Consider the following 17360-nt stretch of genomic DNA (forward strand, 5'->3'; position numbering starts at 1 on the left):
TGATGCATTTCCAAGTGAAACAGGATAGTCAGGTGGGACATTTGAGTGAAAGTGGATGCAAAATATCACCAGGGATGTGATCACATAAAATAGTTAAAAAGTAACTTTTTATTTCATCTCAACATTAAGAAGAACATAACATTTCTGGATGTTTTAAATCTAAATATCAAGAATCCTATAAGGATTGTTTGTCAAGTTCAGTATAATAGTTGACAGAGGAATCAAGACATTTTCTTTTACAATACTATAGTTGTTGGTCTTATTCAGTTAAAAATTGTCTTCAGTTAGGATTAGGGTTAAATTAGGATTATACAATAGGTTGTACAGTATTTGGCAGATTGAGAGCCTGCAGAGTTGCCAGCTTACCTAAGCTTACAATCTCCCACAGAAGAACTCCGAAAGACCACCTGAGGGAAAAGAACGGAAGATAGAGAAAAGTATTAGATTGAGAGAAAGAATAAATATGGATACAACTTTTACAAAGAGACATAGCCACTAAATAAGGCCTTAAAGGTTTAATGACATTCACTTTTACACCACATTCAAAGTCTTTGTCCTGGTCCTTCAAAAGTGTACAAAAAGTTTTAAGTGAAAATTCCATTCCAGTGATCAATGGCAGGTGTTTTTCTCTCACATTTCTAAAGCCTTTTCAACTGCAATGAAAAAAGAAATCTTTGCCTGCGGGTGTCGCTGGTGAGGGATTTTGCCTGTCAATCATCGCCTCTGCTCCGCCCCCCCCAAAGGAAAGGATAGGGGAGGGGAGGGGCGAGGAGGAGAGTGGGCGGGATTAATCGACTGTGACCTCACTGTCGAAGGGCCAAGCTCAGATTACTTTTCAGCCTAATTATTCAGAAAACCCCAGACCACAGAAAATCCACTGAATGTTCTAAGTTCAGGTTTTTTGGGTGTAATTGAGGTCATAAAACCCCAAATAAAACATTGAAAATAAAAAAAGTGAAAATGAATGTCATGATACCTTTAACCCTGATTTATACTTTGGCGACAAATGTTACGATTGTAAAACAGATACTGTATAATCAGAATTGGTTGGTGTTTATCAGGCTTTATTGATATGAATGGCCTCAAAGCTGACACTGAGGCACCAGGGACACACAGTGTTACGCTGTAAGAGGAACCTCTTCAAAGTACAACGGTTCTTTTCTTTTTCCTTTGTCAACTGACTAGCCAGAAAATTCATGTGAAGCATAAGTGGTTGGTTCAACACCACAATATTGTGCATCAGAGATCATGTGAGGGGATGTAGCTATGATAACGGCACGTGACATGATAAAGACCCATAATGTAATATTATGCAAATAAAGCATAACGTAATAATTGTCATTAAAGCTGCAATCCATAATTTGCATGCTTTACCCAGGATTTAAATCCAGGTCTCTCAAACGAGAGACCAAATTTCTACCCCACAGCTAAGAGGAAATCCCCACTTGGCTGGGAGTGATATAGCACTTATGAGCTTCAGGCTACTTTGTCAACCAGTAGGGTCTAAATTTCTCAACGGAAGCGTAGGGAAACCACCTCCAACCACTGCAGATGTGCTACTTACAGTATATTGTATCAACATATACTCTACCATACAAATTGGTTATTAAGTTCCAGATTTAATGAATGACATTACATTACAGTCATTTAGCAGACGCTTTTATCCAAAGCGACTTACAATAAGTGCATTCAACATAGGTAGGGAACGAAACTACTAATCACCAGAAGTCTTAAGTGCATTTTCTGCAAAAACAAGCAACCAAGAGTATACCTAGCGCTAAGGTAAAAGTGCAATATATCAGCTACCTACTTTCTTAAACAGATGAGACAAAATAGCAAAATCAAATGAGCAAGAGCTAAAACAAATAAGTGTATCGACTAAACAAGATCCAAGATCCAATTACGTTATACTTCTTCCTCTTCCTCTCCCTCTCCCTCTCCCTCTCCCTCTCTCTCTCTCTCTCTCTCTCTCTCTCTCTCTCTCTCTCTCTCTGGCCTTACACAAAGTCTTTAGCCTCCTTCCGTTAGTTGTCCTAAAGTGTACTTAGTATTCAACGCTGTGCATAAATAGGTTCTGGTTGACAGGCCAACGTCTAACTCTGCAAAGTTGTACACTGGGCTTCCTGGTTGTGCTTATCAGCTCCGCAGCCCCTAGTTGTCAGTTGACAGAGGGATGGGGGGGGGGAGTATGATTTGTTGTTTTCTTGAGCAGTGGACAGGCACTATGTCGCTTGTATTATCAAAACATGACTTTGGGGGGGCTGAGCAAAACAATACTAAGAGGGTTGGAGAAAAGCGAACAGGAAACGAGAGGAAAGAGTTCTGTGTGGTGCCAGTGGTGGTGTTTTCAAACCGCTTGGGACAACAGGACTCAGTGTTTTAGTGCTGTGGCTCAGTTTATAACATAAAAAGCCTAAGATGGTGTTCCCCAATGTCACTTTTTCAGTACTCCAAAAAAGAAACATATAAAACATGTAATACCCTTTTCATTCAGGCATCAGAGCATAATCTATGCTGGCCCAAACATGTTAAGTCATACTTAGTTGTATAAATCAGTGAGTGACACCATCATATGACATTTGTTTTTTTTCTACACCAAATTTCTTCCCAGAAAATAGCCAATCTACAAGTGAGCTTGTAGATCTGATATTTTTGCAGAATGTTCACCTGTTTTCACCGAATGTTCACCTATTGTGACATGCCCAGAATTGGAACGCTAGAGTTCATGTGGTTAACCAACAGAAATGACTTGGTATGTTTCAAATAAGAAATCGTTTTGATCACATTTTGTACAACAGGCCCCACTTGTGTCTGCCGTACACTCACTATATTCTGTATTAGATGAGAGGTGTTAGTGGTGATACTCACACGTCACTCTTGGTTGTATACACACTGTAGTTCAGGGACTCAATGGCCATCCAGCGCACCGGCAGCCTCCCCTGTGAGGCAACAATTATGTATAAAATACATTATCTTCTCCAATTCACGTTTATTAATATACAGCTACTGGAGAAACAAAAACTAAATATACACAGTAAAGTCCTCAGTGTTGATTTAACTCAGATAATGTACATCTTGTAATTTGTAACACTCTCACAGTTAAAATTGGATGAACACTGAGGACATTTTAAGTGTCAATATGATTTGTCATGTTGAAGGAAGTTGAAGGTCAAATGAGTGATTCAAAGTATATGGTGTATCCGTGGCTTTACATTGAGCACCCCCATATGCTGTAGAAGAATATTTGTTGTCCTTGTGTGTATTCACGATACTTACTTTCTAAAGCAACTTTAATACAATGAACACATGAATACATTATTTCCCCCATGGTTTTGTTATTAGCATTGAGGTAGTTTAAAGTTATAAACCCATTTTTTAAATGACCATTAGAGTGAATTACAGTGATAGCCATGGGAGGTCATGCATATATCGGTATGCTCTACATGCAGTGCTGCACTTCAATCTCTACGTAAACTCTCAAATAAAGTACCACTAAAGTAAACACAAACACATCTCCTGAACAGCTGGTGCCCTCTAAAGGCAGAAAAAGGAAGCACAAGTTACATTTTCCAAACTCCAGTAACTTTGAACAGTATGACAGTAACACTCACCATGGTCTTCTTAACATAAACCTCCTCTCCACGGGACAGACCAAAGTCTGCTATCTTTGCCACAAGGTTGTCTCCTACTAGAACATTCCTGGCTGCCAGGTCCCTGTGGATGAACTGGAGAGAGGAGGGTGGGGGGAGAAGATGGAAACAAGAATATTACACTTCATGCATGAGTCATTCACATAAACAGATCCTAACTCACCTTTTAAAAAGGTTTGAACACAAAAACACTCACTTAGTATAAAATGCAGAAACTAAGGCCACATGAAATGGCAACTACCACAGTCCCAGTATAAATCACCATAGTCCCAGTATAAACCACCATAATCCAAGTATAAACTACCATAATCCCAGTATAAACTGGTATTGATGTAGAAAACTTTTGAGTGTGTGTGTGTGTGTGTGTGTGTGTGTGTGTGTGTGTGTGTGTGTGTGTGTGTGTGTGTGTGTGTGTGTGTGTGTGTGTGTGTGTGTGTGTGTGTGTGTGTGTGTGTGTGTGTGTGTGTGTGTGTGTGTGTGTGTGTGTGTGTGTGTGTGTGTGTGTGTGCGCGCACGCGCGCGCGCGTGTGTGTGTGTGTGTGTGCGCGCGCGTGTGTGTGTGCGCGCGCGTGTGCGTGCGTGTGAGTAGCCTATTTGCATTTCTGGATACTTTCTGGGACTTTCTCTCCACTATATTTCAATTGCTAGTTTCACTATAATTGATGATATAATGGGAAGCCTGTATGGGAAGTTGCGTAATTAAACAAATTACAATAACAAGCAAAAACAAGCAAACCAACACCCAAAACAGCTACGCTGTCCTTCTCTTCCTACCTGTTTGTCACTAAGGTAATGCATCCCTGTGGCTACGTCCACAGCAAACTGCAGCAGCTGCTGGGAGGTGAGAGTGGAGGCTGTTCCATGTTCCTTAGCAAAGGCCGGGTCCGTCTCCAACACACGACTCTTCCTCAGAAAGTCTAAAAGGTTGCCATAGGGAGCGTATTCGATGGCTATGTAGAGGTAACCTACAGAAAGACAAAAAATGATGATTATGGAAAGGCTCATTTATACTTTGTCAGGCAGCGAAAACAATCGGATCTACAATCGTCCGTTTTTTTCACAACACACCGCACTGCGACGAGTTGTGAGCTTATAGATCGGCTATATTCAGCACAACTTTAATTTGTGCCGAAAAAACTTCGGCATAACTTTAAAGTCAAAGAATCTGGCAGATGGAAAAAGTATAAAGGCTGGCCTGTAAATGAGACAACAACAACAACAAAAGGTCTAAACGTCAATTGCTACTTGGGAGTTGAGACAGACAGCAGGATGCATTGAATTAGTCTGGTGTGTAATTTCTCAAGGCTGATTTGGTTTAGCAATTTCCCCACTAATGGACTTTCCACGTGAAACTTCCTTCCTCATGTAATCAATCCTACAGTATATCAAACATGGACAATTCAATTGTTCCGCATAAGAAGCATCAGATGTTGCTGGGAAACACTGGAGAGGTACTGGGTGAGAGTAAGTAAGAACCACACCAAGGTAGATGAGAATAAAAACTAAAACAATAATTACATCTACTTATATTCTGACACTATACTGTGCATCTGCACTGATAGACTGTACATTATGTACAGTCTATCAGTAAATATCTTATCGTATATAAAAATGTCTTAAGGGAGGACCGGCCGGCCGGCAGGCGGGCGGAATTAATCCTCTGCATTGCCCATCCTAACTGTTAGGAGCAGTGGGCAACTATTAACAGCAGGGATGAGAATGAATTATGTAGTGGTGACAGGCTTTCAACACTGTCAACATACTTCTTTTTTTGTTTATTTACTCCTATAAATAATATTGCCCATATTACGGTACACTGGCTCAAAACCCACCACAAGTTATGTCAGATAAATGCATGCATGTGTACATAGAGGCCACTAGGTGTCGCCCACTCACCTCTGTTCTCACAGGCCCCAATAAGGTTGATGATGTTGGGATGGTGGCCTAGTTTACACAACACCTCCAGCTCCCCTGCAAAGTCTCGATGGTCATTCTCTGAGGCAAACTCTGCAAATAACAAGATTGGCACACACGAACGCACGCACACATACACACACATAGTTAAGAACAAGCAAAGCAGCTTCACTTTGTTCCTTTGAAATTAAAATTTCACACCAGTGAGTGGGATTTTCCATGTTGTGTTCAACCAACCTGCCCCATCATTATAGGCATACATTTGCGTTTTACGTGGGTGTGGGTGCATGTCTTTCATGTTTATACTGGTGTTTGTGTTAGTGTGTTTGTGTCTACATATTATGCAAATCACCTTTCAGCATCTTGATGGCAGCACTCATCTTGTTACCATCCTTCTTGATCATGGCTTTAATTACCTGTACATAAAGCTGCCGTTAGCCTGGCTGTTTAAAACATTCAACTACCGACATGAATGACTGCTTGACTATCTCCCTGACACAAATATGAAAATGCATAAATACTGTAAAAAGCACCTGGCCAAAGTTTCCCTCTCCAATGACATCCTCAAACTTAATGTCCTCCCACTCCAGGATGGGGTAGGTGAGGGGTTCTGGGGTGGGCTTTGGTCTCCGTGTTAGTGTCAGGGTCCCCGAGTTAAACTGCAGGATGGTCTCTTCACCCTGGGGATAGAAACATAATTGAGTTGTCTGCAAAAATATAATTCATACACAGGAAAAGGGAATATAACCTGGTCAAAAAAATATATATGAAAGAAGAATCACATAAATGTCCCTAGGGCACATGTTTTCATGTTTTGCCAGGTGGGCCGTGGCCGTGGCCCACCTGGGCGCCAGGGCTCGGGGGGCTTGAAGATCGTTTCTTTTTTTGTTTTATAAATGTTTTACATTTCACAACAGGGTGGCCGCAACCAGAGGCTATGGCTATTTGGGGGTCCTTGGCATGGAAAGGTTTGGGAACACCTGCCATCTTTTATTTAGATAGGCATGGACAGCATACAAATGCGTTTAGGCGTTTCTGCCATCCTCAGCGCAGACTATGCTGAGGAAGGTTGAAATGCCAATGAGTGCTGGTGATTCTTCTTATGCTTGGAAAGAACTCTTCGGAACCGTGCAGCCGGTAAAGCAATTACAGTACTTTAAATTTGAGTAGTACTAGCATTCTCTTCTAGTCTGGGCATGTCATAATAGGCGAACATTCAGCAAAAATAGGCAAGCATTCAGTGAAAATAGCAGATCTACAAGCACTACATCGGATCATTTCGGCATAGATGTATATGGGAGAAAGGAGGGGACCTAGTATAAACCCCTGGGGGAGATTTAAGTGGTTATGTTACAAATAAAATGTGAACAATATGGCCGTCTAATCTTTCCAACAACGTGGACCCAGACAAGCAGTGGTCCAGTACAAACACTGAAGGCTCTCACCGATCCAGACTGGTAGGTGAATGTCCTCCGGCGATTGAGCAGGGTCTTTCGGATGCAGAAGAGGCCCAGGAGAGCCAGCAGGATTGTCATGCAGGTTACGGTCACGGAGCCCACCACTGCCACCAGCAGCTGATAATCTTCCCCACTGGGCCCTTTACCCACACCCTGGGTGGTCGGGGTGAAACTCTGGAGTCCTACAGTAGATGGTGAGAGAGAGAGGGTGGAATTGGGAGTGATGGTGAGTGATAGAAGAGAGTGGAAGAAAGGGACATAGAGACATAGGGTAGGGAGGTGAGAGAGAAATCGTGTGAGAAAGCAAGAAAGCGAGGCACAAAATACAATCTCAAGGAAGTGGCGATAAACAGGATGTGTGATATGGATGGGGTGATTATTTAGAGGAAATCTCCTTCCCTGTGGGAGGGTGGTCAAGGTCAAGGTCGGCATAAAGTCCAGGAACAAGACTAATGTTATCTAATGGGGTGATCACACTGAGACGCAGACGTTTCAAAAAAGCCTTGGCAGAGCAGTGCATTGGGCAAAACAGCGTGGTGCGCCTGTGGGGCAAACCTGCGTGTGGAACTGGGTGATCAAAAAATGAATCACAGGGAAAAAAATGTATTCAAGCAGACATTGAGTCTTGAGCCTTATATCATAATGTTGACTGCATTTTCCATTGTCACACTGTTCCTACCACCTCTACCGACATCAAAACAGGAAGCAGCAGTGACTTGCTTTGAAAAGAGATTTGATCATAAAATGTATGTCCAATATACTAATTGATAACCCCCCTGGCTGTACGATAACTTTGAATAGACTCTTTAAATCCTTGATTGCTTAATTTTTTTTGATTCCCTCTCTTTCAAGTAATATTTTACCATGACATTATCGTCTCTGCTGTGTCGGTAGGGCTATGACAGGATTTAGAAAATGCTGGACTACTAATGCACAATAAATGCAGGATGAGGAAACTCATAAACCCCTACTAACCATCTCCATGCGTCGTAGCTTTGACAAACTTGCTCCACTCTCCAGGGACTTTGGAGAATGCCCGCACGCGGAACTGGTAGAGCGTGCTGCCATTGAGTGCTGTAACGTCCTTACTGGTCTTGTTCCCGTCGTCTGTGTCCACCCAGTGGTGGGGGGTTCCCTGGCCCACTGGCTGGTATTCTATGACATATTTGATGATGCCTCCGTTGGGGTCCTCGGGGACCTGCCACTTCACTTTAACTGCTGCCACGGATAAGGTCTCGGCCTGGACATTGCGTGGAGACGATGGGCCTAGAAGATAGATGGATATTACAGTTGGCATGATAATTCTTCAACTGCAGTATTGCTCTGCAAACCAACCAATCTGAGTTCACCTGGTCACAGAGCCTTATACCGACAGTACTTAATACCATTCATTATGCAAATATGCATACGGTTGTCATCGGTGGAGGCGATGCACAGTACAGCAACAACAAAAAGGAAATTGCACATCCAAATGATTAGAGACTTGGTTAAGTTACTTCCTTCCTTCCTTACATTTGTTTTGCTGTCCACAGCCACAAACCTGTACAGTGGCCATTTTTATTAATGTAAAAACCTAACCTCATGTTTAATTCACACTAGAGTTTGTGAGCAAGGGAAAGTCAAGAAGCAAGCAAACACTAATGGCACGTGTGCACGTTGACTGAAACCAAACAGATGAACTCAAATAACATCCCTGTATGTGTCTGATGACCATAGTTTCTGTTGCCCTTTCTCTTTTCTCTATTTTCTCTAAAAATAGAAAGTTTCATTCACATCCTTTTGTCATTTAAATCAAGAACAGCAAACACACACACACACACACACACACACACACACGCACACGCACACACACACACACACACACACACACACACACACACACACACACACACACACACACACACACACACCAATGTTGAAAGCTTTTATTGCATATTTATTTGACAAAAAAGGTTGAAAAACGCTCAACCTTTTTAAGCACTTTAACATTTTGTTGACCAGGGTCCCCCAGGCGTCTATCCTTGGCTTGTTCAGTTTGTATCTCACCAAATCTCTTTGGCAAAAATAGCAGATCTACAAGAAACAACACTGCGCGTTGCAACTCTTGGTGAGCTTGCAGATATGCCATTCCGCCTCCAAATGTTCACCTATTAAGACAAGCCCAGAATAGGGACACTAGTGACTTCCTGACCTGTAGGGGGCCTCTAACCAACTGGAGGATCTAATTGGCTTGTGTTGATCTCTGACTATAATTTGAACCAATGAGAGTGTCTCTAGTTACCCTGGCTGTTGATGCGGAAGTGGTATGGCTTGGAGGCAGGGCCCTGGCTGCCACAGTTGATGAGGCGTACCACCACAGAGTGTAGTCTCGCTGGTAGTCCAGGTTGTGGAACTTGGTGGACAGCACATTGAGCAGAGTCGTCTCCTCCCTTAATTTCTCCCCGGAGGGCGACGGACCAAAAAGTTGCACTAAAAAGCCAGTGGCTGTGCCCGCGCCCGGGCCCACGCCATTGTTGCCAGGCAATCGCCAGCGCACGGTTGCATTGCGCCCCTCCCAGGAGCTGATGTCAATCTCAGGCCGAACGTGTGGCTCTGCGACAACACAGAACACTCAGTCAGCAGATGAGATCTACAGCACAGCTCCCTTTTATATTTCCTTATCACAGTGATTCTAAAACTTCTTCATTTCAAGGACCCCCACTCTGATATGCATTAATGATTATGCCACAGACCCTCATTTGATTCTATCTCTGGGATCCCAATCTATGCTATAAAATCCTAACTCTGAGAGTGTACAAATCCAAATTTGGTTCAATTTGTACACTCTCTGAGTTACAGACCTGCAACTTCTCAAGGACCCCCGGAGGTCCCCAGACCCCTGTTTGAGAACCACTGCCTCACAGTTAAGGCAGTTCTTTTTAGCCTTTTTTTCTGATCTGTTTAAGTGCATAGCTTATACAGTTAGACCTTGTATGGCTGTCTATAATTGCAGAATTGTACATGTGTGTCACCTGTACTTTAAGGTCTCTATTCCTTACTGTGAATATATTCTCTCGTCTTATGTGCCAAATAATGAAAGACTTTAGGAGCCATTGTTCCTTCAAACTCTTTCAATGTGTGACTCTGTCATTCCAAAATGAAGTTCTGGTGATTTTTGTTAAAACATTCAGTCTTATGAAATTACTTCACGAGTGAACCACAACGATCTTGCCTTGGGCAAACAAATCAAACACATGCAGTGTGAGACGTTTTCTCCTTTCACAATCACCCAGATTCCTGTCAGTTTCTATTTCAATCTTGCTTTTTTCTCCCCCCCCCTGTCCCTTTGCAACGCAATCACCACCACATACAACCCCCTGGCTGTATGATTCCTAACTGACTGACGTGACTAAGCCCATGTAGTCGAATTGTCATGTTTTTGCCCAACGGAATATATTCATGTCATTTGATCCAACCTGCTATACATGGCCACAAATAAATCCCCTAGCTTTCTTCTCAATATCCTCTCCAGGCTCTGGTTGTCAACACATCTGTTATGAACACTACTCAGGAGAGGAGAGAGGACAAGATATTGGGCAATGTCTCTGTGAAGTGTGAATACGCCCATATGTGTAATGGTAATCTCTAGTGACTGGACAGCTGAGACTGGTAACTGCTTGCTCTATAGTTCTTACCGGGACAGTCTGTGTCCATGATGGCTTCTGGGCCCGGGGCACCCTCTCCCCCCTCCCCTGGACGGCTCAGCTGGACGCGGACATGGTAGCGTGTTGATGGTTTCAGATTCATCAGTGTGATGGGCTCTCTGTCGCTGTAGACTGCCATGAAAGAGTGAGCTTTTCATTAGCACCACGCAGAGATGTCCACGAGTCTCTGAGCTCGAGTCCGAGTCAAGTCTCAAGTCTTTGAGGCTCGAGTCGAGTCAAGTCTCAAGTCTTTGAGGGTTGAGTCGAGTCGAGTCCGAGTCAAGTCTCGGGTCTTTGAGGCTCGAGTCGAGTCGAGTCTCAAGTCTTTGAGGCTCGAGTCGAGTCGAGTCTCAAGTCTTTGAGGGTTGAGTCGAGTCGAGTCCGAGTCAAGTCTTTGAGGGTCGAGTCCGAGTCAAGTCTCGAGTCTTTTTAAAGTCTTTTAAAAAAAAAAAAAAATGGGGGGGGCGGGGGCATAGATGTAAAAGTATAGACAGGTCATAATAAATCACATTAGATTCACAGATTAGAGATTTTATGTATTTTCCCCACAATTTATTTTCATTCAAATGAAATGTGATTGAACTTGCACTAATAATGACTTAAGTTGATTTTTCACTCTTTAAAATATAGTATTTCTTAATTATTAATAATTACAGCTTGTAGATTGGCTATTTTCATGATTTTTAATTGTTTTAAAATAATAATAAAAAAGGAACATACAAGATTTCCACCCGACAGTGATAATATATAGCCAATATGGTTCTGTATCAGTATATGAGTCAGTTTTTGCAGATTTCATTCTAATTGGCTACTATGACTGCATATGAATTTCATGGGCCTGGGTAGGTCACCCTGGCTTGGCGGAGATATGCCCTGTTGCGCACACTCGACTCCGCAGCAGTCCAACAGCAGAGCAGGTGAAAGCAATTCACTTAAACGAGGGCTGTGTTGCGCACCAAAAAACTGTCTAAATGTGGATCCCCAGTTCAAATATGATTCTTTTGGGGGGTCACGGCCTGAAAAGGTTTGAGAACCACAGCTTTTATGCAGTGAACATTACATGAGCGTAGCGTTTACCGTGGTGAAGTGTTGAATATTCACCCAGCTGGGTTTAACGAAATGAAGATCCGATGTTTCCTAAACGTGCTGTCACAGATGATCCGACCATCTTATAAAAAATGTAAGCATATGCCAAGATAACTGAGGTTATATAGCTGATTCTGAGCTAAACATATTTGTTTAATTTCGAAGTTTTTATATTTAAACTTTATGATGAAAGGCCGCGGCGGCCACACACATAGCAGCTGTTGCGCTCGCCTCTCCATGTTTACGTTAATGAGCAGCATGAAACAGCTTGACTGAAGCCAGCTCCGCGCAGCGCGCACTGGAGCGGAGGTTTCTTTGCGGGGGGGGGACAAGGGAGTGGAAGTTTTTTGGGCATTTCATTCATTTATTTGTCCAAAAAATAAACATAAAATAAAGATTGTCCACGAGTCTTTGAGGCTCGAGTCGAGTCAAGTCTCAAGTCTTTGAGGCTCGAGTCGAGTCAAGTCTCAAGTCTTTGAGGGGCGAGTCAGAGTCGAGTCGAGAGTCTCGTTTTTGGCTACTCGAGTGCGACTCGAGTCCGAGTCCCTAACTCGAGTCCCCATCTCTGGCACCACGGAAGAAAGTTTCTTTGCAGGCTATTTACATTATGTATAAAAGTATTATTATGGATATATTTATTCCTGATATTATCATGAATAAAATATCTGTTATAGCTGTTTTTAAAGCGAACATTTTTATCTCAAATCTTTGCTTCTGGGGATTCTACAAATGTCTTCTAAATCCTAACAGTTAAAAAAACAAAAAACAATATATACATATGATATGGGATTGTCGCATGGTATATCCATTCTGGTGTAAAGTTTTAAAATATTTTGAGAAATGGGTGGGATTCACCCTACCCCCACAACCGCGGCTCTGTCTATTAGGTGACAGGGCAGCGGTTCCTGGTATAAATAACAACGAATTCACCATTGTAAAAGTTGGACTTGTTACAGCTGCCAGAATCCTGCTGCGGAATTGGAAGACCCTAGAACACCTGGGCTTAAAGAATGGAATGAGGAAATGATTAAGATTACATCATATGAATATATGTTGGGTAGAGTGAATGGAGAAGGAAAGATGAAGGAGACATGGAGATGAAGGAGACATGGGACAGATTTTGGATATATCTGAACCTTTTCCGATATTGGGATTGCTAGACTGTGCATTTATTTTGTATTTTTTTATTTTGTTTTTATTTCTTGGAATGGCTGTATTATTGTTTTATGTTGTATACTGGTATGTAATATCGGTGGTTCTCAAACTTTTTCATGTCAAGGACCACCCCAAAATGATATGTATTTGTCCACGGAACGCCCCCCCCCCCCCCCATCTCAAAATATTAGATTTTTTGACAGAAGCAAAGATTTGAGTTAAAAATGTATATATTAGAAGATTTGCACACATTTTCATGATTTTTTTTCTTCAAAAATAGCAGATCTACAAGCTCATAGCGCAGCACTCGGTGCCGCGCTATGAGCTGGTATATCTGCTATTTTTTAATAGCCAAAGAAATCTAAAGTGACACAGTTGTGTTACCGGATTGAATGGGTTAATAGGAAATTACAGGGCTGGTTCGGACACACAAATTAAACCCACTTAAACCCTATAAACTTGGTTGACCAGAGTCCCCCAGGGGACTATACTTGGTCCCCTACTTTTTTGCCTCTACACCAAATCTCTTCACTGAACGTTTTCACCAAATGTTCAGCTATTATGACATTCCCAGAATAGGGAAGCTACTGGGTTCAAGTGGTAAACTGTGTCCTACTCACCTATGATAGAGGACCAGGAGTCTCCATTCTCCATAGGCTTATAGAGGAGCTTGGTGGAGATGATAGGACCGTCTCCTCTATAGGAGTCCACTGGCATCACCACCAGCTGTTTACTCCTCTTCTCCAGTAGCTTGGGAGGAGTGGTGGGCACTGGGGGTTCTGGAACGGCGCAGGGGGGGGAAATTATTGACTTGTCATTTCATAATGGACTTTACGTATGTTTTTCTGCATACTTTGCTGCTTCGTTTTTTGCCCCCCCAAGAGGAGCTGCTAGGAAATCCTGTAGCACAAAGGATAAATGGAGAATGCAGGACAGGAGGTGGAGGGGGAGGGTGGGGGTTTGGTATTTCGGCAGTGACTAAAGAGGTCCTTACACACTGGAACTGTTATTATTATTTATTTTTTATTTGTGCAATTTTGTGCAATTTAATTAGCCATATTTATCTTTTCCGAAGTGTTGCTTGTGTCATGAGTGCAGTACATCAACAGGAGGTTGATTTTTCCCCGCAAATAAAAGCATCAACCTGTATGAATAGTTTGATGTCAAATATTCACAGACGCATAATTTATCATTTAATCATCATGTTCCCGGTGTGTAAAGACCTTAACTCTTATGATGCAGAGTTAGACCTTAACTCTTATGATGTAGAGTTAGACCTTAACTCATGTAGAGTTAGACCTTAACTCTTATGAGATAGTGTCCTGCGAATTCAAATCACTTTTCTTGTTTTTGCTGTGCCACACAAGCAGCCCATGAAATATTAAATATGGTTAGTATCCTAATGCTCATATGCTACAAAATCCTGAGTGCTAGTGTAAACCCCCCCAACACACACACACACACACACACACACACACACACACACACACACACACACACACACACACACACACACACACACACACACACACACACACACACACACACACACACACACACACACACACACACACACACACACACACACACTGACCTTTGACAGTGAGGTTAAATTTGCGGGAGTCTTGGCCTCCATTGGTTGAGACCCTGCACTCCCAAAGCCCTCCATGCTCAGCATTGAGACGAGGGATCTCGAACTGAGCTGTGCTCTTATTGGAATCCATGGTAGTGCGAGAAGCCTGATAAAAAATACACATAACGCATAAACGATAAACAAATGTGAAAGAATTATTAGCATTCTTATGACATGATAATGAATAATAATGATTGAAAACAGACTTTTTACGGTGTGGCTCTACAGGAGTCTTGCTGTCTATAAAGCTCTTTAAAGAGTCTGTGTCTGTGTGTGTGTCTGTGTGTCTGGAGCTAATCTCCCAAACCGATCAGTGCCATTCTTGTGCCACTGCCAGTAGGCCACAAAATGTTTTCACATACTGTGTGTTTTATCCTTTCCCAAATATTTCACTTTGATTTCAGAATGGTTGTCAATGGGGCTCTGGTCGGGCTGAAATCTTTCCCAAATTTGAGTCATATGTCATCGATATGTCATAGATCACTTATTATTATTATTATTATTATTACTATTATTATTTTCACTTTTTCTTCTCCCTCCTATTTTTCTTTTTCTCCCAATTTAATCATTATGCTAATTCCCCATTCCCCATGTATTGTAATCCCTTGTCACTACTAACTCCTTCAGTTAGTCCTGGGACAACACAAACAATTCAGACTGCAACACATAATGCACAATGCAGGCGAACGTGACGCATGCAGAGGTACACGCTATTCCTCCTAGTTCCTCACCCCACTGAACAGCTAGGCACCCTGACGCAACCTGTAGGAGTTGCTAGTGCAACCCTCCCCGTCCCTTCCCTTCCACAAACACGGGCAATTATGTTCTTATGGACACCTGGCCAAGCAGGGGGGCACCGCAGAGGATTTAAATCCTTAAGTCTCCGCGGTGGTGGGCAGGATCTTTGCTCCTCCTGCGCCACCCAAGTGCCCAATTGAAAACAGACTTGAAGAATTTGGAACATGTTTATAATAATATCTCAGATTCTTTCACTGAACAGGCTGTTCTCATCTTTTGTTAAACGGGCATGTTTCAGAATCAATTACACAGTCGAGGCAGATGGCCACCCACACAAGAGCCTGGTTCTGCCTCAGGTTTCTTCCTGCTAAAGGGGACTTTTTCCTGGCAACTGTTGCAAAAAAGTGCTTGCTCAGAGCGTGTGGGACAACGCTATATATGTTAAGTGTCTTTACACAACTTGTTGTGATTTGGCATTATAATAAAATTTAAATGAATTGAATCGAATCATTGTTCCTGTCTTTAGACAAGACTAATCACAGAGAGACTAAAGAATAATGTCCTCAAAAACAAATGTCATTGTTCCATGTGATTGCTGCTTGGACTGGAAATATTTATCAATTTTTCATTCTAATATCAACAAGAAAGAATAGAATAATAACAAACATTGGACATGTATGTCACCAAGATCCATACTACTACGATGCTACATTCTAGAGTGGAAGTCTTATCTGCTCAGCACATTGTGTAGTTGACTTCCTCAAAACATGGGATCACCAAACTCACATAAACACATTTAACTCCCCCCTACCTTGAGAACAGTGCTGTCCAGCTTACGCAGCTCGATGCTGGTGTGGCTGGGAAGGGGGTTGCCTGTGGCCGAGCACAAGATCCGTGGGCTGGAGTTCAGGTTCCACTCCAAACTACTCGCCATGTCTATGATCTGAGGTGCACGGTCTGAACATGGTAAGATGGATGGGACAGAATATTACCCACATGCAGTGGCGGATAAACGTACTCACATTTGTTACTTAAGTAAAAGTATCAATACTGCAACGTAGAAATACTCTGTTACAAGTAAAAATCCGGAATTCAACATTTTCTTCTGTAAAAGTATTGGTTTCAAAATGTATAAAAGGTAGACTAATCTTTTGAAAATAGCAAAATCTACAAGCAAAATCTACTGTACAAGCTCACAATGCGTCGCATCGCGACGCACTGTGAGCTTGTAGATCGGCTATTTTCAAATGGAAATATATATAAGGCTGAAGTGGTAAATATATGTTTTGCAATAATAATCAAAATCTACAAAGTAGCCTAACTAGTAAATACAGTTTTCAAGTAATTGTAGAGGAGTAAAAGTACAATATTTGCCTCTGAGATGTAGTGGAGTAGAAGTAAAAGTATTGAACATTTGAAATACTCCAGTAAAGTAAAAATACCTCAAAATTGTACTTAGGTACAGTACTTGAGTAAATGCACTTACACCACTGCCCACATGAACCCTTTTTTCTGGGGTGAACTTTCTGTGATCATAGCCGAAAATAGTAGGCCTAGTACTAGACCACTGGGGGTCAACTAAGCATATCTTAGTGTTTAAGGGGTTAAACAAATGGAAGACCTCAGAGGGAAGAGGAAGATGAAGATGAGGAGGGGTGATGAATAATGTGATCTATACCTGATTTCTCACAGTGTTGTCCCCTCCATCCTGTAGGACAATGGCAGCCACTGAAGCGATTACACACGCCTCCGTTCTTACACTGGCAGCTCAGTCTGCAGTCTGGCCCATACAGGTCATTATGACAGGCTGACAACAAAGTACAGAAAGATTAATACTGTAAGGTGTAAACCCAGAGTTAGGCGACATTATATTATACTTAACCCATTCAATCCGGGAACGCATCTGTGTCATTTCAGATTTGAGCTATAACTAAATAATTATTTTATACTTTGGCTATTAAAAAATAGCAGATATACATGCTCATAACGCAGCACCGAATGCCACGCTAAGAGCTTGGAGATCTGCTAATTTTGAAAAATCCTG

General features: G+C 42.1%; 1 protein-coding gene across 1 annotated transcript in view; it reads right to left on the reverse strand.

Annotated features, from left to right (window-relative positions):
• tie1 (tyrosine kinase with immunoglobulin-like and EGF-like domains 1) overlaps nt 1–17360 on the reverse strand; it is a 28615-nt gene that overhangs the window by 2850 nt on the left and 8405 nt on the right. The window contains 16 exon segments of the mRNA XM_080431929.1: nt 367–407; nt 2869–2939; nt 3612–3725; nt 4425–4615; nt 5547–5657; nt 5917–5980; nt 6098–6244; nt 7010–7203; nt 7997–8287; nt 9303–9375; nt 9378–9613; nt 10696–10836; nt 13566–13724; nt 14540–14684; nt 16128–16273; nt 16995–17123. Coding sequence (XP_080288055.1) covers nt 367–407; nt 2869–2939; nt 3612–3725; nt 4425–4615; nt 5547–5657; nt 5917–5980; nt 6098–6244; nt 7010–7203; nt 7997–8287; nt 9303–9375; nt 9378–9613; nt 10696–10836; nt 13566–13724; nt 14540–14684; nt 16128–16273; nt 16995–17123 — 2253 coding nt within the window.

This window comes from Gymnoscopelus braueri (genome assembly GCF_963280865.1).
Source record: "Gymnoscopelus braueri genome assembly, chromosome: 6".
Classification (NCBI taxonomy): Eukaryota; Metazoa; Chordata; class Actinopteri; order Myctophiformes; family Myctophidae; genus Gymnoscopelus; species Gymnoscopelus braueri.